The following is a 22576-nucleotide window of genomic DNA, read 5'->3' as shown; positions in this document are numbered from 1 at the left end:
ACTGCTGGTCCTTAAGACGTCTAAAACCCTGATTAGACTATAATGATTTCCGATCTGTATCACAGGCCCTTATACTGTCATCGTTAGATTACTGCAATTCTCTCTTACTGGGACTGCCACAATCATCACTTCGACCATTACAAGTGTTGCAGAATGCTGCGGCCAGGGTATTAACGAATTGCAGCAAGCGAGAACATATTACTCCAATTTTGATTAGCCTTCACTGGTTCCCCATAGCCCAAAGGATCCTGTATAAAACTTACTGTATCCTCCACAAGGCTATTTATGCCCATAAGACAGATTGGTTAAATTTTTCTATTCGCATGCATACTCCACATAGATCCCTAAGATCCGCCAATAAAGGACTGCTTTATGTCCCCTCAATAAATACCGCACCCTTAGCATTAGTTTGAGATAGAGTAATCTCTATAGAAGGTCCAAGCATCTGGAACACCTTACCAGCTGAGTTACGACTCGAAACAGAGTCAAAAGAATTCAAGAAAGGGATGAAAACTTGGCTCTTTGAGCAAGCCTTCATAGATAGAATTCAAGCTTAGCTTCTTACTGAGACCTAATTGTGTATGCTAATTGCACTGTATATGTGAATGGGTTTTTTTTTAATGTTTCATACTTTATTGTATTTAGATGATTATTTCTATTGATGCATTTTAAGTTTGTTGTACACCGTTATGATGTAAGTATAAAATCTTTTAAATAAATAAATAAGTCATATATACTGTTTGGATTGTATCCTTTGCTTTGTCTGGAAGCTCCTCCCTCCCTCCCCGGTCTCTCTTTCCCGCTTGGGTTTGATTTGTTAAAATACCATACTGTATGCTATTGCTCTGGAGCACATATGGAACCACTGTGCATGACATATGATTTGCAAACCTTGGGCTCTCCAATGTATGCAAATCTAACTCATGCATATTCATTATAGATATCCTGAAAACCCAAATGGTTAGGGTGCCTCAAGAAAAGGGTTGGGAAACACTGCTCCAGGGATCCATCCTTGGGGTGCTAATATTCTCTTATCTACATCCATTCTTTTGGTCCCATCTCCTTCTCCTCCTCTGGCTGCTTCTACCAATTCTTTGCCAATGATTCACTGTTTCTTTCCTTTTCTCACCCCTCCTCCACAGTTTCCTGTCATTGTCCACCTGCCTTTCTGCTGTTTTCTTCTGCATGATATCCCAATTCCTCATGTTAAACAACTAAAATTGAAGTACTCTCTCTCACTATCTTACTCCTCCTATGTCACTCATCCTTCCCCTAGCTTCTTACCATAAATTCTGGCCCCTTGTCTTTCTCTCTGACATTTCATAAAGTCAGAGTATAAACCATAACCCTTTTTCTCTGGCAACATGGCAATTCTCTCTGCTTCTCTTTCTAGTACCAGCTCTACATCATCTGCAAAAACAAGCTCTCTTTCATGTTTGATTGCTGTTGAGGTCTCTTCCATGCTCTGTCCTTCTCACACTTGGACAACAGCAACTCTATTCTCCAGTCTCTCTGATTCTCTACTACTCACCTTCCCTACATTTTTTCTTGCTGTTCCCACACTACACCCTGGATGCTCTGTCAAAATTTGGATCATACACAAACTCCTAACCCTGACCAATAAATACATACATGATTCTTGACCTTCATTCATCTATCATTTCTTCTCCAATGCTACAAACCTTCTCATTCCCAGGCTTGCATCTTACTCTGCAACTGCCCATAAGGCAGGCCCCTTCCTACTTCTGTGCATTTTTACTAGTAGGACTGTCTTTCTAAAATAAACTACCCGCCATCCCCCCAAATTCAAGATGCCACCTTTTCTCCTACCTTCCATGCTAAATTACAGGTTCTTCACTTTTATCTTATCTATCCTGACTGCTAATCACTCAACACGTCATCTCAGTGTAGACATCGGTTTGCGTGGGTCTATAAAATCGGGAAGTGAAAGCTCTTACCTTCCATCTGGAGAGAAGCTCACACTGTGGACAGGCTTATGGAAATGGAACTGATTTAGAACTGACTTCCTGAGCAGACTGATCAGCAGAGCAGCACCCTCTGCAACAAAAGACACAGCACATTCCTTATACCGAGAGGTAAAGCAGCACTTACTAAGAAGACACACCCACCACATATCCCTTAAAATGAGAAGTAACAAAGCACCTTCTACATGGCGCATGCACACACATACACACATCCCTTATACATTTGTACTTACTGTTAATTTATTTTCCTTTAGTCCTGCCAGACCAGGGGATTACTAACCCCCGCCAGCAGATAGAGGCAGAGAAAAGCTTTCTAAGCAGCCTCTGCATGCCTAATAGGATGAAGCAACAAGGCCCTTGGGTCAGTATACATTGCCAAGCTAGAACAACTCACCCCAACAGGGACTTTCAACATGAGAAACTAGTCCCAAAAAGCTACCATTCTGTTCTTTTTCCCTCTTCTTTTCTTAAACATAGTAACGACAGCAGAAAAAGACCAAATGAGCCATCCAGTCTGCCCAGCAAGTTTCTAATGGTAGTAAGTGCCGTTCCGTGTAGGTTACCCTCATGTTTCTGTTAAAGGTAGTAATTACCGGTCCTTGCAGGTTATCCCCCAACCCTTATGTTAATGGTAGTAATATCAAATCATAACCAAGCACTTTCAAACCCATAACAAAACAGTATATCTTACACACCGTAAAAACAGCGGCACTTCCCCCTTTCAAGCCAGGATTTCTACATATAATGGAAAATTTCTACTCTAATTTTTCAAATGATTTTTCTAATTTAACTCGATACTCAGATTTCAGAATGGGACTGTGAGCTTTCACAAGCTCTAGACACTCTTACACCAGTCAAGGTTACTGAAATGAAATCTAATTCAGAAACATCATGCTCTCAAAATCCTTAAAACTCTTCTAGAAATAAAATGGTGAAAGCACAAAACTCCTGGCATTGAACACAAACTCAAGTGTACCATAAGACATTATCTACATGCCATCAAAATTGCTAATCACAAACACTATAAAAATATTCTTCACAAAGCAACAAATAGACCAAAAAAGTTTAATTTAATTTCAAAAAGCTCAACTGCTAAGGTCAATGCAAACTGTCAATCTTATTCTTTGAAAGCTAATGAGCTTGCCCAAGTAATTGATACCAAAACTGACACGATTAGAGCTGAGTTTACAACTGACTCGAGAGTAGTAGCTAAATGAGACTCCAACATCCCAACTACATCTGATTCCCTTATTTACACTGGCAAACTTTCTTCCTTTAACAAAATCACACAAACAAGCTTGCAATTCATTTTCAAAGATACTTGCGTCTCTTCTACTACATTTAATCCTATTCCACTTAGTTTTATTCTTAATCTTTTTTCACCTTTATTGGATTATCATCATCACTAGCCTTGAAACGAAATACTTTCCCCCTTCACTTAAATCAGCCATCACATTCCTGCTTCAGCAAGGAGTCTCAGTAGCTCCCAGCTGAACAACTCCTAGCACTTTTATTTATTTACTTTATTTTTTTTCCTTAAAAGTAACATTCCACACTTCCATTTTGAAATCTTCAGTCAGGGCCAGAGGGAGACTCCTTCCAGCCCCCCTGGCTATCAACTCTTACCTGCATTCCGGGAACAAGCCAAAAAGTCATCAACCCCCTGCTCGTCCCGACTCTTACCAGTGGGATTGCCCTGCTAACAGGACCTAACACTCCTGGGAGTAAATGTTCATCACAGTTTGACTGCAGGTTTTGCACCTCTCTACCATCTGCTGGAGACAGAGAAATACTGCAAGTGGCACGCTATCTTAAGTAGCACAGTGTCAGTAAAGCTTTTCTTCTTTGTCGCCATCTGCTGGTAGGGATGAAAAACCCATGTGTTTAGACTGATCTGGGGTATGAACAGGAATGCAAAGTTCTCTCCTTAGGAAACAAAATTATGGAAGATCCCCTGAGCAGCAAATCTCGGAGAAATATATATGCTGCCAAATTTAGTTTCAGTCACAATAAACTGGCACAGTTTTAACCATTAAACCAATGCTCTTCCCCATATGACACCATACCTTCATCCACAAGCACTGCCAGGTTTCCATCTGGAGATAGCCCCACACAGGCAATATTATGACGAGTTGCAAAAGGTAGGGTTTCCGACTTGTTACTGCAAAGAGAAACAAATACACAGATAAAGAAATAAACACCACCCAACAAAAACATTATTTACAGAGAACGTGATAGTAAGCACAAAAGCAGAGAAGAATATTGTGCAGCATATCACAAGACACTATACTTCACACTGCTCTCAACACAATTTATTCCAGGATAGGAACATGAACCTATAGGATTATGTAGCGCCAAGCACTTTGTAAGAAGGGATTTGGGGGAAGGATGAATTATTACAAGTTTGAGATGACTGTTGTTGATTGATCTAATTGTGATGTGGGGGCATAATCTCAGGGCATCTGTGGAGCTGATTTCTAGAATTAGAGTTGATACTTTCACGCTGTGGATCTTAGGATCTATAATGAAAAAATTACTTACCTGATAATTTTGTATTCCTTAGTGTAGACAGATGGACTCAGGACCAACGGGTTATGTGCTGCCCTGCTAGCAGATGGAGATGAAGTCAGGTTTCAAAGCCGACGTCACCCTAGATATGCCCCTGCAGTGACCTCAGCCATTCAGTATTCTCTTCAAAAGCTATTGTGAACATACTATTGAAAAACTTAATTTGAACTTGGATATAACTTAATGATTAAAAACTTGATTAAAAAACTGGAGACTGCAACTGTACTCAACCAAGATAAGTGCTGAATCTTAGCAATACTATAGATGCTCTGATCTAAGGATTGGGCGATGGCTTACCTATAACCTCATGGAATCGAGATTCGCCTCATGGGCGATTTCTTGGTATCGTTCATGGGCAGCCGTGGGCGGGATGCTGAGTCCATCTGTCTACACTAAGGAAAACGATGTTATCATCAGGTAAGTAATTTCATAATTTTCTAGAGTGTAGCCAGATGGACTCAGGACCAATGGGATGTACAAAAGCTACTCCCGAAGGGGGAGGGAGGCTGTCCGCGGTCCGGTTAACACCGCCCTCACAAAGGTTGCGTTCTCTCAGGCTTGGACGTCCAGGTGGTAAAACCTGGAGAAAGTAGGTAAGAAGGACCATGTCGCTGCTCGACAGATGTTGGCGGGAGACAGTAGCTTAGCTTCCGCCCAGGATACTGCCTGGGCTCTGGTAAAATGAGCTTTAATCTGGAAGGGTAAAGGCTTCCCTCCCTCCCTCTACTTAAGCTCCTGTGATCACTTCCATGATCCAGTGAGCTATAGTAGCTCGCAAAGCCACTTCGTCTTGTTTCTTTCCCCCATGAAGAACAAACAAGTGATCTGTCTTGCATACTGGTTCTGAACATTCCAGATACTGCACTAAAAGTCTACAGACGTTTAGATGGCAAAGAAGGCAGTAGTCTTCTGTGTCCTTGCATCTATCCGGGGATGGTAAGGAAATGGATTGGTTCAGGTGAAACTCCGAGACTACCTTTGGTAAGAAGGAGGGGAAGGTGCGAAGCTGCAATGTTCCTGGAGTCAACTGGAGGAATGGCTCCCGACATGACAGCACCTGTAGTTCAGAGATGCGACACGCCCAGCATATCACCACCAAGAATACAGACTTCAGGGTTAACAGGCGTAGAGACAGAGTGTGCAGTGGCCAAAAGGAAGGCCCTGCTAAGAAGTCCAATACTAGTTTGAGGTTCCATAGGGGAAATGGCCACTTTAAGGGTGGTCGGAGGTGTTTAACTCCTTTTAGGAAACAGGCCAAGTCCGGATGTGTCAACAGGGGGACTCCGTTCACCTCACCTCTGAAACAGGAGAGAGCCGCCACATGGACCTTCAAGGAGTTGAAGAACAGTCCATTGTTCAGGCTGTCCTGTAAGAATTCCAGAATCATGGGGATCTTGGTCATCCAAGGAGGCACTCCGCATTCCTTGCAGCAGGCCTCAAATAGTCTCCAGATCCGCACGTATGCCGGGGATATCGAGAAATTCCACGTGCAGAGCAAGGTGGCAATTATTACCGCCACCGAATATCCACGCTTTGTCAGGAGAGCCTTCTCAAGGGCCAGGTCATAAGACAAAACTGAGTCGGGTCCTTGTGAAGGATCGGACCTTATTGGAGAAGGTTCTGTATGGGGGGAGGCATAGAAGACTCTCCATCAGAAGCCTCCGCATGTCTGCATACCACGGGCGTCTGGGTCCATCCGGGGCTACCAGAAGGACTAATCCTCTGTGGCATTCGATCTTACGAATGACCTTGCCCAGCAGAGGCCACGGAGGGAAAGCGTACAGTAAGTCCTCCTCTGGCAGATCTGGACAAGGGCGTCGATCCCTGGGAGCACTGAACTCTTCTGCAACTGAAGAATCGGGGGACCTTCGCATTGTGAGATGTAGCCACTAGGTCGATGGATGGATGCCCCGGCGATCTACTAGGAGCTAGAAGGCTCTGGTCGACAACCCCCATTCTCCTGCATCTAGACACTCCCTGCTGAGAAAGTCTATTCTGAAGTTGTCTTTTCCCGCAATGTGGGAGGCCAAGATCCCCTGTAGATTTAACTCCGCCCATTCCATAAGGGGGTAGCTTTTGATTCCTTCCTGGCGGTTGATGTAGGTTACCGTTGTTATGTTGTCCAACATCACATGGACTGCTTGTCCTTGGAGCCTGTGGCTGAATTGCAGACACGCTAATCTGACAGCTCGAGCTTCCAGGCAGTTTATGTTCCAGCGCGCCTCTTCCTTGGTCCATTGCCCTTGGGTTGTCAATTATTGACAGAGGACTCCCCACCCTCAGAGGTTCACGTCTGTCATGAGGACGGGCTTACAGAGAAGGGCTACCAAAATAAGGGGAATGGAACAGCTCCCCTATGAGGAAAGACTAAAGAGGTTAGGACTTTTCAGCTTGGAGAAGAGACAGCTGAGGGGGGATATGATAGAGATGTTTAAAATTATGAGAGGTCTAGAACGGGTAGATGTGAATCGGTTATTTACTCTTTCGGATAGTAGAAAGACTAGGGGGCACTCCATGAAGTTAGAATGTAGCACATTTAAATCTAATCGGAGAAAGTTCTTTTTTACTCAACGCACAATTAAACTCTGGAATTTGTTGCCAGAGGATGTGGTTAGTGCAGCTAGTATAGCTGTGTTTAAAAAAGGATTGGATAAGTTCTTGGAGGAGAAGTCCATTACCTGCTATTAAGTTCATTTAGAAAATAGCCACTGCCATTAGCAATGGTAACATGGAATAGACTTAGTTTTTGGGTACTTGCCAGGTTCTTATGGCCTGGATTGGCCACTGTTGGAAACAGGATGCTGGGCTTGATGGACCCTTGGTCTGACCCAGTATGGCATTTTCTTATGTTCTTAAATGCACTTCTTGTAGCCACCACTGGAGCCAAGAACATACTTCCATCATTAGGTGGAGGCGAATCAAGTAGTCTTGAGTCAGTGGGTTCCAAGGTAAAAGGGAGCGCTGGAGTGGCCGCATGTGTGCCCTTGCCCACGGTACTACCACCAGGGTTGACGCCATCAGGCCGAGGACCTGAAGATAGCTCCACACCCTGGAGCGCATTGTGTTTATCAACCGATGCACTTGGCACATCAGTTTCCTTATCCTCAAGGGAGGGAGGAAGACCTTGTCCTGCTTGATATCAAACAGGACTCCCAGGTAGTCTAAGGACTGGGAGGGCTTGGGACTGCTCTTGTCCATGTTCACGACCCAACCAAGTTCCTGAAGCAGGGACTTGACCCTGGTCACCTGGAGGATCTCTTCTGACTTCACTCAGATCAGCCAGTCATCTAAGTAAGGGTGTACAAGGATCCCTTCTTTTTTCAGTGCACCGCTACACCACCATAATTTTGGAGAAAGTTCTGGGGGTGGTTGCCAGGCCGAAGGGCAACGCCCGGAACGGATAATGGCAACCCAGTACCGCAAAGCGTAGGAAACGCTGGTGGTCTTGACAGATTGGGATATGAAGGTAGGCCTCTGAGAGGTGCAGGGATGTTAGGAACTCTCCCAGTTATACGGCCATTAGGACGGAGCGGAGTGTTTCCATGAGGAAGCAAATTACTCACAGATGACGACTGACACTCTTGAGATCCAGGATGGAGCGAAATGAACCCTCCTTCTTGGGTACAATGAAATAGATGGAATAACGCCCTGTATTTTCCTGGGGTGTAGGTACCAGGGTTATAGCCCTCAAACTGAGGCACCTTATCAACATGGATTCTACTGCTAGTTTTTTGTGCTGGGAGTGGCAAGGTGTTATCATGAACATGTCCCGAGGGATGATGCGAAATTCTAGTGCATATCCTTCTTGTATGATGTCCAGTACCCATTTGTCCGACATGATCTCAACCCACCTCTCTCCTCAACCTGTGGATGGGTCAGCCAAACTTCATTGGGAACCTGAGCCCGAACCATTTCCTCTTTTTGGTTGTCTGCTCCAAAAGAACTGAGACCTTCCCGAAGGCCGCAATGTCTGAAATAACAAGTTTCTGTAGGGTCGGAAGTGCTGGGAGCCCCTAGCCCGACCCCTCTTGGGCGAGGGGCATTGTGTGACCTCTTTTTCTTATCTTCTGGTAGCCGAGGCACTGGAGATTCACCCCATTTACTGGCTAGCTTTTCCAATTTGCTTCTGAAAAGAAGGGATCCCTTAAACAGCATCTTTGTGAGGTTTGCCTTAGAGGACGCATCTGCTGACCAATTTCACAGCCATAGCGGTCTTCTGGCCGCCACCACTGAGGCTACTTCTCTGGCCGAGGTACACACTAGGTCAGAGTTTGCATCCGCTAGGAAGGTCGCAGCAGGCTCCATCGCCTCTCTGAGATGCGCCTCTGAGCTATCTGCCTCTCTCTCGAGATGCAGACATGAATGAGCCACCATGGCACAACAGAATGTGATCTGCAGTGCCTTTGCTGTCATGTCAAAGGTTTGCTTAAGGATGGACTCCATCCACCTATCATGTGCATCCTTCAAGGCCACTCCTCCCTCTTCAGGGATGTTTGCTTTGAGATGGCGCAGACCAGGGCATCCACTTTCAGGAAACGCAGGCGTTCTGGGTCCAGACAGTACATGGTCTCCAAGGCTTGACTGCCTTTAAAAACTGGCTTCCAGAGCGTCCCACTCCAGGTCAATCACCTCCTGGATTGTTTCCATCATCAGGAAATAGCAAGAGGCTTTTCGTAGAGACACCAGGAAGGGATTCCTCTTTGGTTATGACACAGGGTGTGTGCCGGGAATTCCCAGAGTCTTCTGGGAGACCAGGGTCGGCAGTTCATCTCTGGGGGAAAACCGTAGCATGGTCCAGTATGGCTCCAGGCCTGGAGGGAAAATCTAGGAGAAAGAGAAAAGCAGTAGGCAAAACTAAAAGGAGATCTAAAGGCAACTAATCTTTTTGTAAGGAAAGTAAATAAAAGGGAAGAGGAAAGAGGCAGTTATGGTTTTCTAAAGAAGTAACTGAAAAGGTAAGCTTTCATAAACCACAAGAGATCACAGAAAGAGAAAGACAGGCGACAATATCTGGAAAAGCTACGAGAAGCTGGGACAGTAGTCAGGAATGCGAAAATTCAAATAGAAGAAAAAATAGCAAATATGGTAAAATGGGGATCCATTTTTTTTTTAAATAGATATGTTAGTAATAGAAGGAAGTGCAAAGTGGCATTGAGAGAATTAAAGGTGAAGGGGAGGAATATGTAGAAGCTGATGAGGAAAAAGTAAAATTATTTAAATATTTCTGTTCGGGGTGCACTGTGGAAGGACCTCTGGAGCAGGACCACATAAAACATCCTAACACTGAACCATGCTACAATTTATAGAGTAGTGGTATAAAAAACACTTTTTAAATAAAAATAAATAAGATTGGAAGTGAAGTAAACCTCAACTGATTTTCAGAACAATGTGTTTGTGAAGAGCTAACTAAACTTACAGATAAGGTGATGGGACCAGATGGGAACATCAGAGGGTATTAAGGGAACTTCGAGGTGTCCTGGCAGCAATGCTGGCTGACCTTTTCAATGCTTTTTTTGTTTTAAGAGTTTGGAGAAGTGCCACAGGACTGGAAAAAGGCGGATCTGGCTCCAATTCATAAAAGTGGAAGTAAGGAGGAGGCTGGGAACTATAGACCAGTTAGTTCCATCTCCTTGGTGAGCAAACTAATGGAATTGCTGCTAAAACAATTCTGGTCGCCGCATCTCAAAAAAGATATAATTGCGATGGAGAAGGTACAGAGAAGGGCTACCAAAATGATAAGGGGAATGGAACAGCTCCCCTATGAGGAAAGACTAAAGAGGTTAGGACTTTTCAGCTTGGAGAAGAGACGACTGAGGGGGGATATGATAGAGATGTTTAAAATCATGAGAGGTCTAGAACGGGTAGATGTGAATCGGTTATTTACTCTTTTGGATAGTAGAAAGACTAGGGGGCACTCCATGAAGTTAGCATGGGGCACATTTAAAACTAATCGGAGAAAGTTCTTTTTTACTCAACGCTAAACACAGCTAAACTAACTGCACTAACCACATCCTCTGGCAACAAATTCCAGAGTTTAATTGTGCATTGAGTGAAAAAGAACTTTCTCCGATTAGTTTTAAATGTGCCACATGCTAACTTCATGAAGTGCCCCCTAGTCTATTATCCGAAAGAGTAAATAACCGATTCACATTTACCCGTTCTAGACCTCTCATGATTTTAAATACCTCTATCATATCCCCCCTCAGCTGTCTCTTCTCAAAGCTGAACAGTCCTAACCTCTTTAGTCTTTCCTCATAGGGGGGCTGTTCCATTCTCTTTATCATTTTGGTCGCCCTTCTCTGTATCTTCTCTATCGCAACTATATCTTTTTTGAGTTGCGGCAACCAGAATTGTATACAGTATTCAAGGTGCCATCTCACCATGGAACAATATAGAGGCATTATGACATTTTCCGTTTTATTCACCATTCCCTTTCTAATAATTCCCAAAATTATGTTTGCTTTTTTGACTGCCCCAGCACACTGAACCGATTTCAATGTGTTATCCACTATGATGCCTAGATCTCTTTCTTGGGTGGTAGCTCTTAATATGGAACCTAACATTGTGTAACTATAGCATGGGTTATTTTTCCCTATATACATCTCCTTGCACTTATCCATATTAAATTTCATCTGCCATTTGGATGCCCAATTTTCCAGTCTCACAAGTTCTTCCTGCAATTTATCACAATCTGCTTGTGATTTAACTACTCTGAACAATTTTGTATCATCTGCAAATTTGATTACCTCACTCGACATATTTCTTTCCAGATCATTTATAAATATATTGAAAAGTACGGGTCCCAATACAGATCCACTGCCCACTCCCTTCCACTGAGAAAACTGTCCATTTAATCCTACTCTGTTTCCTGTCTTTTAGCCAGTTTGTAATCCACAAGAGGACATCGTCATCTATCCCATGACTTTTTACTTTTCCTAGAAGCCTCTCATGAGGAAGTTTGTCAAATGCCTTCTGAAAATCCAAGTACACTACATCTACCGGTTCACCTTTATCTACATGCTTATTAACTCCTTCAAAAAAGTGAAGCAGATTTGTGAGGCAAGACTTGCCTTGGGTAAAGCCATGCTGACTTTGTTCCATTAAACCATGTCTTTCTATATGTTCTGTGATTTTGATGTTTAGAACACTTTCCACTATTTTTCCTGGCACTGAAGTCAGGCTAACCGGTCTGTAGTTTCCTGGATCGCCCCTGGAGCCCTTTTTAAATATTGGGGGTTACATTAGCCACCCTCCAGTCTTCAGGTACAATGGATGATTTTAATGATAGGTTACAAATCTTTACTAATAGGTCTGAAATTTCATTTTTTAGTTCCTTCAGAACCCTGGGGTGTATACCATCCGGTCCTAGGGATCTAGCGTAGCTCAAGGAATACTCTAAGGTCTGGCACCTAAAACAATACTAAAAAATGCAGAGTAATGCATTTAGGATGCAAAACTCCGAGGGAAAATAAGCACAAAAGCTAATCACATATGAGATTCTGCTTTAAGGAGCCAAACAGATTAATAAAGTGACGATAAAAGCCAGAAAGATGCGTGGAATGGTCAGGATAAAAAGGGAGGCAATACTGCCCCCTGTATAGGTCCCTAGTGAGATCTCACGTGGAATAATGTACAACTCTAGAGACTACACCTTCAAAGGATATCAACTGGATGGAGTCGGTCCAGACAGCGGCTACTAAAATGGTCAGTGGTCTTCATTTTAAAGCACATGGGGATAGACTTAAAGATCTAAACAATCACCCGGAGGAAAGGCAAGATAAGGCAGATATGATAAAGACATTCAAATATCTCAAAGGTTTCCATGCATAGGAGTAAGCCTCTTTCAACAGAAAGGAGACTCTACAATGAGGGGTCATGCGATGAGATTAAAAGTTGATAAGACTCAGGAGTAACCTTAGGAAATATTTCTTTACAGACATGGTGGTAGATGCGTGGAAAGCATAGGATAAATATAAGGGATCTCTAAGGAAGTGATGGGAATTGTAATGCTAAATTAATTGGACGGATGGGAAGACTAGATGGGCCATATGGTCTTTGGCTGCCATAATGTTTCTAGGTTTCTTTCAACCCAAAAAATGCCATTCAGCAAAACCACTCAATCGCTATCACTCAAAAGTTATGATGCTTCTGTGCTGCCGGCATTATTACTTTCTTGCAGGTATTTCAATACTTCCTCTGGTGACTGGAAAATGTGATGTCCTTCAAAACATGAATATCACCAATCAAGTGGTACCACAGGTATAATTTAAACACCTCATGTATGTGCAAAACCAAATGTATGTAGGCCCCTTACTTTAAGGGTCTGTATTGTGCAACAGACTCTGTTATTGTATAGGGTCACCTTGCTTTAAATTATCCGTTTTTAGTTATTTTTTCTATTTTCTTTTATCATAAAATCAATTGTCACACAATCTCCGCAAATGTAAGGAGGGGGACCCAAATACTCATCTACTCCATGGTAGCCCAACGGGACTGCGGTGGATTATAAAGAAGAAGCAATACCAAGGAATTTGCAAAAGGCTGCCTTACGACGCTCTCAAAAATAAATTTTGAAGGACACCCCCTGAAGCAGGACGTCATCGTCCGAAACACAGCTGTGTCGGGTGAACTACCATGGAGTAGATGAGTATTTGTGTCCCCCTCCTTACATTTGCGGAGATTGTGTGACAATTGATTTTATGATAAAAGAAAATAGAAAAAATAACTAAAAACGGATAATTTAAATTAAAGCAAGGTGACCCTATACAATAACAGAGTCTGTTGCACAATACAGACCCTTAAAGTAAGGGGCCTACATACATTTGGTTTTGCACATACATGAGGTGTTTAAATTATACCTGTGGTACCACTTGATTGGTGATATTGTTGTTGAACAGTTCGGTACACTGGAATACAGTGGTGTTGGGTGAATAAGTTGTGATTGATATCGTACTTCAAAACATGAAGCCACGCTGGATAAAAGCATGGCATATGTTGAGAATGTCTGTCTGAGAATATGCTTCACCTCTAGAAAATTCAGGAACCATTTTTGTACTCCTGCTGAGAACTGCTGGAATATAAAAATATTTTCCCCCTGCAATTTATTTCGAAACTTTTATATACCGGTATTAGTGGGGACATCATACCGGTTCACATAATAACTGAAAGTTTGGAAAATACATTTCAACAGGGAGAATGAACCTGGGCGGGGGTAAACCAAAAGGTAGTAGGAGGATAGAGAAAACAAGAAGGTCATAACAAGAGAAAATAATTTACAAATTTACAATGAATGTCTCCTTAATATAAGGAGAGGGCGGACATCTGAGTGGGGGGGGGGGGGGGGGGGGGAGTGCAAGGAGCTATTCTGTGTAGGCATGGTTGAACAGGAGAGTTTTTAGTTTCTTTTTAAATTTAATTGTACAAGGTTCAATAGGAATAAGAGATCATGCTTTCTCCAAGTCACCTCTAGTACATAGTGCTCGTGCAAGAGGATCAACATAGCTCTTGGCCGATCCGTCAGCCCCAATTGCAGCGCTAGAATTCTGTGGGCCTTGTCCATTAAATCAACAACGCTTTACATTGAGATCCATAAACTCTGATAGCCATTTTGTTATAAAGGCCCTCCAGAGATTCAGGTAGGCCTACTACAAATGTTATGTTGCCTATTCCTATTTTCGAGATCTGCATTTTTCTCCTCCAATAATTTCGGCTTCCTCTCCTCCAGGTCTAATTTTAGTTCCGTATGAAGTCAGGGCAGACTCAAAAGTCACAAACACGAATTCACATTAGCTAATTCTTACTCCTCCTCCATCACAGACACCACTAATTGTGGTGTATTCCCCACTACAATTTCAAGTTTAGTGTCGATATTCTTGACAATTTTTTCCAAAAAACTATCAAACTAATTTTAGAGTTTCTGCTGATGCAGACAGTACCTGAGCCTCCCTGCAATCTCTCTTGACCCAAGATGATTCCTCCGCCGTACTGGCCACACCATAAGCAAAGCACGTCAAGCAGCACTGTCTGAATTTTCAGGAGAGGTCATCACCCAGTGAAAAATGTTGCTAGCTGAAATTTTTATGGTTGTCATAAGGTTTTGGGATAACTGCACAGAATGAAGTTTGCTACCCTTGGGAGAGATAGGGGAGTAACCTGCACAGAGTGGCAGCCTCTACCTTAAGCTTGCAGGGCAGACTGGATGGACCATTTGGTCCTTTTCTGCCATCATTTCTATGTGTCTGTGTATCTGCCGGCAGCTTTTCACTAAATCTCTTGACCTTGTCTGCCTTCTCAGTCCACATATAGGTAATAGATCTTTTAAGTAGATCCTTAGAAGACATGGTACCAAAATGCAGCAGTAGAAGAAATCTCAAAAAGATAAAATAAAGCAGGCCAAGCGAGAGCCCTACTAACTAGCTGCTTCCAGCTTCAGAGCACCACAAGACCCTCTTCAGAATTGTTTTAAATCTGCTGTTAATTTGATGGAATGTCCCTTAGTCTTAGTTCCATTTGAAAAAGTTAAATAACCTTCCCACATTTATCGGGTCCACCCTATTCATAATTATATAAACCTTTATTATATCCCATTTCAGTCATCTCTTCTCCAAATTGAAGAGCCCTAACCTATTTAGTCTTCCTTCATAAGAGAGCCATTCTAGACCCTCTATCATTTTGTCCTTCTCTGTATCTTTTGTTATTCTGCTCTCTCTTTGAGATGGGGTAATCAGAACTGCACAAAATACTACAGGTGTGATTGCACTATGACCCCTACAGAGGCATTATGATATTCTCCATTCATTCCCAAATAATTTCTAAAATTCTATTGCATTTTGACCACCATCTGACACTGAAAAGACTCCAAGATCTTTTTCGTGTATGGCGACTCCTAATATGGAACCAAGCATTGTGCAACTATAGTTAGGATTTATATTTCCTTATGTGCATCACCTTTATACTTGTCCACATTAAAATTTCGCTTCCATTTAAGTATATAAGTTTTGCCATACTAGGTCACATCAAAAGTCTGTTTCCAACAATAACCAATCCAGGTCACAAATACCTGGCAGGATCCCAAGGGATAGACAGATTCCAAGCTGTTTAACCCAGGAATAAGAAGTGGATTTCTGCTCCACCTTAACAATGATTTATGGACTTTTCCTCCAGAAACTTGTCCAAACATTTTTTTAAATGCAGATACACTTTCACCACATCCTCTGGCAATGACTTATGCATTAAGTAAAAAATATTTTCTCTTATTAGTTTTAAATGTATCACCTGGTCTTTGTACTCTTTGAAAGAGTAAACAACTGATTTAATGTTTACTAGTTCCACTCCACTCATTTTATAAACTTCAGTCATATCTCCCCTCAGCTGACTCTTCTCCAAGCTGAAGAGTCCTAATCTCTTTGGCCTTTTCTCAGAGTAATCATTCCGTCCCCTTTATTATTTGGGTCACCCTTTCTGTAGCTTTTCTAATTCTGCTATATCATTTTTGAGATGTGGTGACCAAAACTACACACAATACTCATAGAAATGAAACACAGAAACATAGAAATGACGGCAGAAGAAGACCAAAACGGCCCATCCAGTCTGCCCAGCAAGTTTTGCACTTTTTTTTTCTCATACTTATCTGTTACTCTTGGCTCTTAGTAACCTTTTGGTTCTATTTCCCTTCCACTCCCACCATTAATGTAGAGAGCAATGTTGGAACTGCATCCAAGTGAAATATCTAGCTTAATTAGTTAGGGGTAGTAACCGCCACAATAAGCAAGCTACATCCATGCTTATTTGTTTACCTAGACTATGTAATTCAGTCCTTGTTGGTTGTTGTCTGTATATAGATCCACTTTTCTTCATTCCCCCTGCCGCTGAAGCAGAGAGCTATGCTGGATATGCAGTGAAAGTGAAGTATCAGGCTTATTTGGTTTGGGGTAGTAACCGCCGTAACAAGCAAGCTACTCCCCGCTTTTTTTTTTTTTTTTTTTAATGCAAATCCTTTTTTCCACATTTCCTCTTGCCGTTGAAGCTTAGAGCAATGTTGGAGTCGCATTAACCGTGTGTATGTTTATTGAATAAGGGTATTATCTCCAGGTAGTAGCCGTCATTCCCGCGAGCCACCCACTCTTCATTCACGTCCTCTAGACTTTATGGATCCACAGTGTTTATCCCATGCCCCTTTGAAGTCCTTCACAGTTCTGGTCTTCACCACTTCCTCCGGAAGGGCATTCCAGATATCCATCACCCTCTCCGTGAAGTAATACTTCCTGACAAGATGAAGTCGCACCATGGAGTGATACAGAGGCATTATGATATTCTCTGTTTTATTCTCTATTTGTTTCCTAACAATCCCTAGTATTCTATATGCTTTCTTGGCTGCTGCTGCACACTGAGCAGAAGATTTCAATGTATTATCAATAATGATGCCTAGATCCTTTTTCTGAATGGCGACTCCTAATGTGGAACCTTGCATTGTGTTGCTATAATTTGGGTTACTCTTTCCTACATGCATCACTTTACACTTTTCCATATTAAATTTCATTTGCATGCCCATTCTCCTAGTCCTGCAAGGTCTTTCTACAGTTCCTCACAATTTGCTCATGATAAGACTTTGAACCATTTTGTACTATCTGCATATCTGATCGCCTCACTCACTGTTCCCTTTTCCAAATCATTTATGATTTTAAGCAGCACCAGTCCAGATCCCTTGGGACACTCCACTATTTATCTTTCTTCACTGGAAAACTGACCATTAAGTCCTACTCTCATTTTCTCACTTTTAACCAGTTATCAATGCATAATAGGACATTGCCTCCTGTCCCATGACTTAAATTTCCTGAGGAGTCTCTCAATAGGGTCTTTGTCAAATGCCTTCTAGAAATCTGAATATACTAAAATCAACCAGTTCACCTTATCTACATGTTTATTAACATTGTCAAAACACTGGCTTTTTCACTTTAAGGAACTGATTTAATAAGACCACATTAAAAAAAAAATAATCCAATCACCAAATCATTAGTGTGATTTTTTTTTTTTAAACTATTATGGTAAATTTTTACTTTACTTCAGATGCAATAAGGAAATGAAATGCATAGCACACAATATTTAAAATTGTGCACTATGCTTCTCATTTCTTATTACTTCCATTTTAGCACATTTTTAACTTAAACTTTGAAGTTAACTTTACTTCCATTTTAACTTGTAGGCCACCAGCGATTCCTGTCCATCCCACCCCCTTACACAAGTACAAAAATAAATTAGCTGCAGCCTAATCAGGTGAACTTTCTCCCTTACATCGGAGTTAAAAACAAAACAAAAAAAAAAAAAGTGTAGCAGCTGAATCCCCAAGCCCCCCCCCCAACCCCCAACATCTAAATCTGTGGGTCACCCCCACCCCATTCCCTTAGTTCTGAAATGTGCAGTGAACCCCAGTAGGGAGGAGGAGAGGACCTCAGCTCCTGCCACTGGCTGTAAGGCATTTAATATTCCATTCATTCACTTCACTCCCGATTGCTTCTTTCACTAAACAGCTGTACAGATATTGACAGCATCCCAGGAAGAGGCAGTAAAGTCCTAGCCTTCTCCCTGCTGGCGTTCCCTGCAGGTTTTCAAGGCATGGGAATAGCTGGGAATAATGTGGCCCGACAGATTTTAACTTTGGGGATGTGAGAGGGAAGGAATCTGGATCAGCACTACTTTTTAAACAAGTCACCCCCCCAGGCAGTTTTCTTTTTAAACTTGAATGGTTGGAGAATGAGAGGGAGGGAGAATCATGCCCCACGCTTCCCTGCTATTTTTTTTTTAATTCAGGTCAGTGGGACCCCAGGTCCCCAAATTGGGAATGCAATCTCCTGGAGTCCCCAACTTGGGATTCACAGGTGGCTGGATTTTAATCTTCTCATTGATTTCCCACTGAAGTCAACGAGAAGTTAAAACTTTACTTCAGAGCTGAAACTTCACTTCAAGCCCAGAGGTGACGTAAAGTTTCAGTGCTAAGCTAGAAGTAAAAGAGTGTGTTCATTTTTAATGTGCTTTCCCCACACTGGAAGTGTGCACATGTGGGTCATTAGCATGGGAAGTGGGTTAAGATTATTCCTTTACTTCCTCTCTAGTGCACATTTTTATGCACTAAAACCTTTACTACATAAGAAGTAAACGTAGTGCACAAAAAATGTATGCTGGAGTTGGAGGAATTAGCTGCGCTAAGCATAGTGCAGATTATTACAGCAGCCCCTATGCATATGGTCAAAGATTTTGTTTTGAAAAATAGCTTCTATGATTTTACCCAGCACAGACATGAGGATCACTGGGCTATTATTTCCTGGAACCCTTTTAAAAATCTGGCATTAAATTGGCTACCCTTCAGTTATCAGGTGCTGTGGCTCTTTTTAATAATAGGCTACAGATTGCTAGTAGGAGGTTGGCAATTTCAGATTTGAGTTCTTTTAGAATTCTGAGTTGAATACCGTCCTGTCTTAGCGATTTGTTACTCTTTAGTTTATCAATTATATATTCCAGTTTCACCTCCTCTGAATCATCACCAAACAATATATCCCTGGGGGGTAGGAGGTCTCTCCAACATCCTCCTCAAAGACTAAAGCAAACAATTTATTTAGTTTATCTGCTATGGCTTTATTCTCCTTGAGCAATCCTTAGACATCTTAGTTAATGGTCCGATTCCCTCATAGTCGCTCTGCATCAAATGTACTTGAAAAAAATTATATTATCAGAATTTGAAAAAAAAAAAAAAAAAGCTTTCTATAGAAGAAACTTTCTTGGCAAGCCTATTAATGTTTTGCATCTACCTGGCTAGTGCTTATGCACTTTCCTATTTTCTTCATTTAGCTCTGCTTTCCATTTTCTGAAAGATATCCTTTTGACTTTAATTTTCTCTTGCAACAAACATGTAATCGTGCTGGCAATCATTTGGCCTTCCTTTAACCTTTTTGTAATACATTCCAAGATGGTATTTTTAAACCATGCTCACACCTCATGCAGACTTTTAACTTTACAGCCACTCCAAGTTTTTGTCCAACCAGTCTCCTCATTTTGTCGTCATTCTTTTCAAAAGTTAAATGCTACTGCAATAGTTTTACTTCATGTCCTTCCTTCAATGATTATGCCACATGATTGTTTTATCATCACTATTGCTAAACACTAGGTCCTGTGCTCCACTGAAGACTAAACCTAGAGTAGCTCCCTCTCTCGTTAGTTCCAGGACCAGCTGCTCCATAAAACAGGCATTCAGCCTGTCCAGAAACTTTATTCCCCCCCCCCCTTGCATGTTCTGATGAGACATTTATCCTAGCAATATTGGGGTAATTGAAATCCCCCATTATTATTGTTACCAAGTTTATTTTCCTTTCTAATTTCTGTTAGCATTTCACCATCTGATTCTTCATCCTGGTCCCTGTCAACTTGTAAACCGTTATATAAAACTCGATAAATAAATAAATAGATACATGGAATTTATAACCATAAAAATGTCACACTACATTTTCCTTCCTACAGGACTTTCAAAACTCTGAGGTGAACACCATCAGGTCTTGCTGATCTGCTGCTTAGTGGGTCAATTTGCTTAAGTGCATCTATCAGTGTAGCAGTGATTTGCTTCAGTTCCTATGAATCATCACTACCAAAGAACAGTTCTTCTACTGAAGAGATTTAGGTTATTTGTTAATTGCTGCTTTAAGAAAATATTACTTCATGTTAACAAGTAACTGGAGAGAAAAAAAATGCAATTGTCAGCTCAAGGCTGGGACTGGCGTGAGAGTGAGATAAGGAAGGTGCCAATAAAGTTAAACAAGAAACAAAGTACTAACGTAAGCAGAATGTGTGATGTTTGAAAGGCACATGAAGGAAAAATGACCTGCTGACGTAGGGGATGAGCAAGGGGGGGGGGGGGGGGGGGCGAGCCAGGTTTAACAGTGTATAAAAAAAAGGTAATGTAAATTTAAAAAATGATGAGTAATTGGCATTGCTCATAGAACAGTATATTCTGTAAAAATTGGGCTCCTTTACTCCCGTAAGGAAACACAATCTGATTCCTTATTGTTCCACTATCTTGATTTGTGTATGCTTGCAATGAAATGAACAAAGCCTGCCAGCTTTTGTAATATTTCTAAGCTACTTAATAAATGTTATGCTTTATTACTGAAAGTCTGTCTCATCACTGGCTATCTCTGGAGAGGGAAACCAGGCAGGGTAAGTTCAGGATTTTAACATTTTTTTTACGATCCCGTTCAACATGTGGTCCTTCTGGCATTCTCCCCCAAATGTTACGATCCCATTCAACAGTACTTACTTCTTTAGGTCAAACACAGTGATCCGGTTCCCCACAGGACTAATAATCGAGTTTCCATCAGGGGTAAAGTTCAGATTTCCATGACGATAGACTGTCCCCAACAAATTAGAGAACTGTAAAGAGTCAACATTAGAAAGAGTCACTACACAAATTTGGAAGTAACAGAAGCAAAGAAGTGAGATCTGAATCTAGTGCTTTTGCTATTACAACACAAATATCTAGTGAGTCCTGAACACACTTTATCTCCACCACAAGAATACAGCAGAATAACTGAATGCTCTTGTAATGGAGAAATTACTTACCTGATACTTTCCTTTTCCTTAGTGTAGACAGATGGACTCAGGACCAATGGGTATAGTGTGCTCGTGCTAGCAGTTGGAGACAGATCAGATTTCAATCTGATGTCAGCCCTAGTACATATACCCCTGCAGGAAGTGCAGCTCTTCAGTATTCTCCTTGAAAAGTATTGTGGATATATGTATGACTGAATAATTTGAATAACTTGACTCACTTTATAACTTGATTAACTTAATAAATTTGAACCGATTGAGTTGGTTATAGCTGGAAAGCGCCAGTGCCCTCAACCGAGAAATGTCGACACCCGGTAGGATGGGTATCCTAGCTGAAGGAAAGCATGGCTTACCCGGGAATCCCCCAAGAAATCTATGAGTAATGGCAGCCGTGGGTGGGATGCTGAGTCCATCTGTCTAGACTAAGGAAAACAAAATTATCAGGTAAGTAATTTCTCCATTTCCTAGCGTGTAGCAGATGGACTCAGCACCAATAGGATGTAAAAAAGCTACTCCCAAACCGGGTGGGAGGCTGCCTGTGACCCACTTAGTACTGCCCTTGTAAATGCTGTGTCCTCCCGAGCCTGAACATCCAGGTGGTAAAACCTGGAGAAGGTGTGGATGGAGGACCATGTCACCGCCCTGCAGATTTCAGCGGGTGACAGCTTCTTGGTTTCTTCCCAGTACACTGCCTGGGCTCTAGTAGAATGGGCCTTGACTTGTAAAGGTGATGGCTTGCCTGCTTCTACGTAGGCCGCCTTGATGACTTCTTTGATCCAGCAGGCTATGGTTGCTCGTGAGGCCGCTTCCCCTTGCTTTTTCCCGCTGTGAAGGATGAATAGATGGTCCGTCTTTCGTACGGATTCCAACCTTTCCAGGTATCGGACTAGGAGCCTGCCGACATTGAGATGGCATAAGCTTCGAGCCTCTTCCGAATTCTTATGCTCATCTGGCGATGGTAGCGAGATGGAAGTGAGACACCACTTTGGGGAGGAACGATGGAACTGTGCGTAACTGGATGGTTCCAGGGGTGAGTCTGAGGAACAGCAGGACAGTGCTTGTAGCTCGGATATACGACGGGCCAAACAGACTGCCAGCAGGAAGGCTGTCTTCAGTGTTAATAGTTGGCGAGACAGGCCGCGGAGAGGTCTGAAGCAGGTTCCTGCTAGGAAATCTAGGACCAGGTTAAGGTTCCAAAGAGGCACCGGCCACTTCAGGGGTGGTCGGATCTGCTTGACTCCTTTCAGAAAGCGGGAGACATCCTGGTGAGAGGCTATACTGCTGCTCTCACTCTTGGTTCCGTAGCATGACAATGCAGCCACCTTTACCTTGATGGAGTTGAGAGACAATCCCTTCTGTAGCCCGTTCTGCAGGAATTCTAAAATCGCAGGAATTTTGACTGAGCGTGGTATGTCATCGCGGTCCTCGCACCA

At 42.3% G+C, this 22576-nt stretch overlaps 1 protein-coding gene across 2 annotated transcripts in view; it reads right to left on the bottom strand.

Moving 5' to 3' along the window:
* Positions 1-22576, bottom strand: part of PWP2 (PWP2 small subunit processome component) — a 140510-nt gene that overhangs the window by 112508 nt on the left and 5426 nt on the right. For both annotated transcript variants that reach the window (XM_029577740.1, XM_029577742.1), the window contains exons 2-4: positions 20854-20966; positions 4052-4146; positions 1959-2058 (exon numbers count right to left, since the gene is read on the bottom strand). In XM_029577740.1, coding sequence (XP_029433600.1) covers positions 1959-2058; positions 4052-4146; positions 20854-20966 — 308 coding nt within the window. The remainder of the gene's footprint in view (positions 1-1958; positions 2059-4051; positions 4147-20853; positions 20967-22576) is intronic.

The sequence above is a fragment of the Rhinatrema bivittatum genome, chromosome 15 (genome assembly GCF_901001135.1).
Source record: "Rhinatrema bivittatum chromosome 15, aRhiBiv1.1, whole genome shotgun sequence".
Taxonomy (NCBI): Eukaryota; Metazoa; Chordata; class Amphibia; order Gymnophiona; family Rhinatrematidae; genus Rhinatrema; species Rhinatrema bivittatum.
Note: the sequence above shows the minus strand (reverse complement) of the source record. Positions and strands in the feature narration are given on the sequence as shown.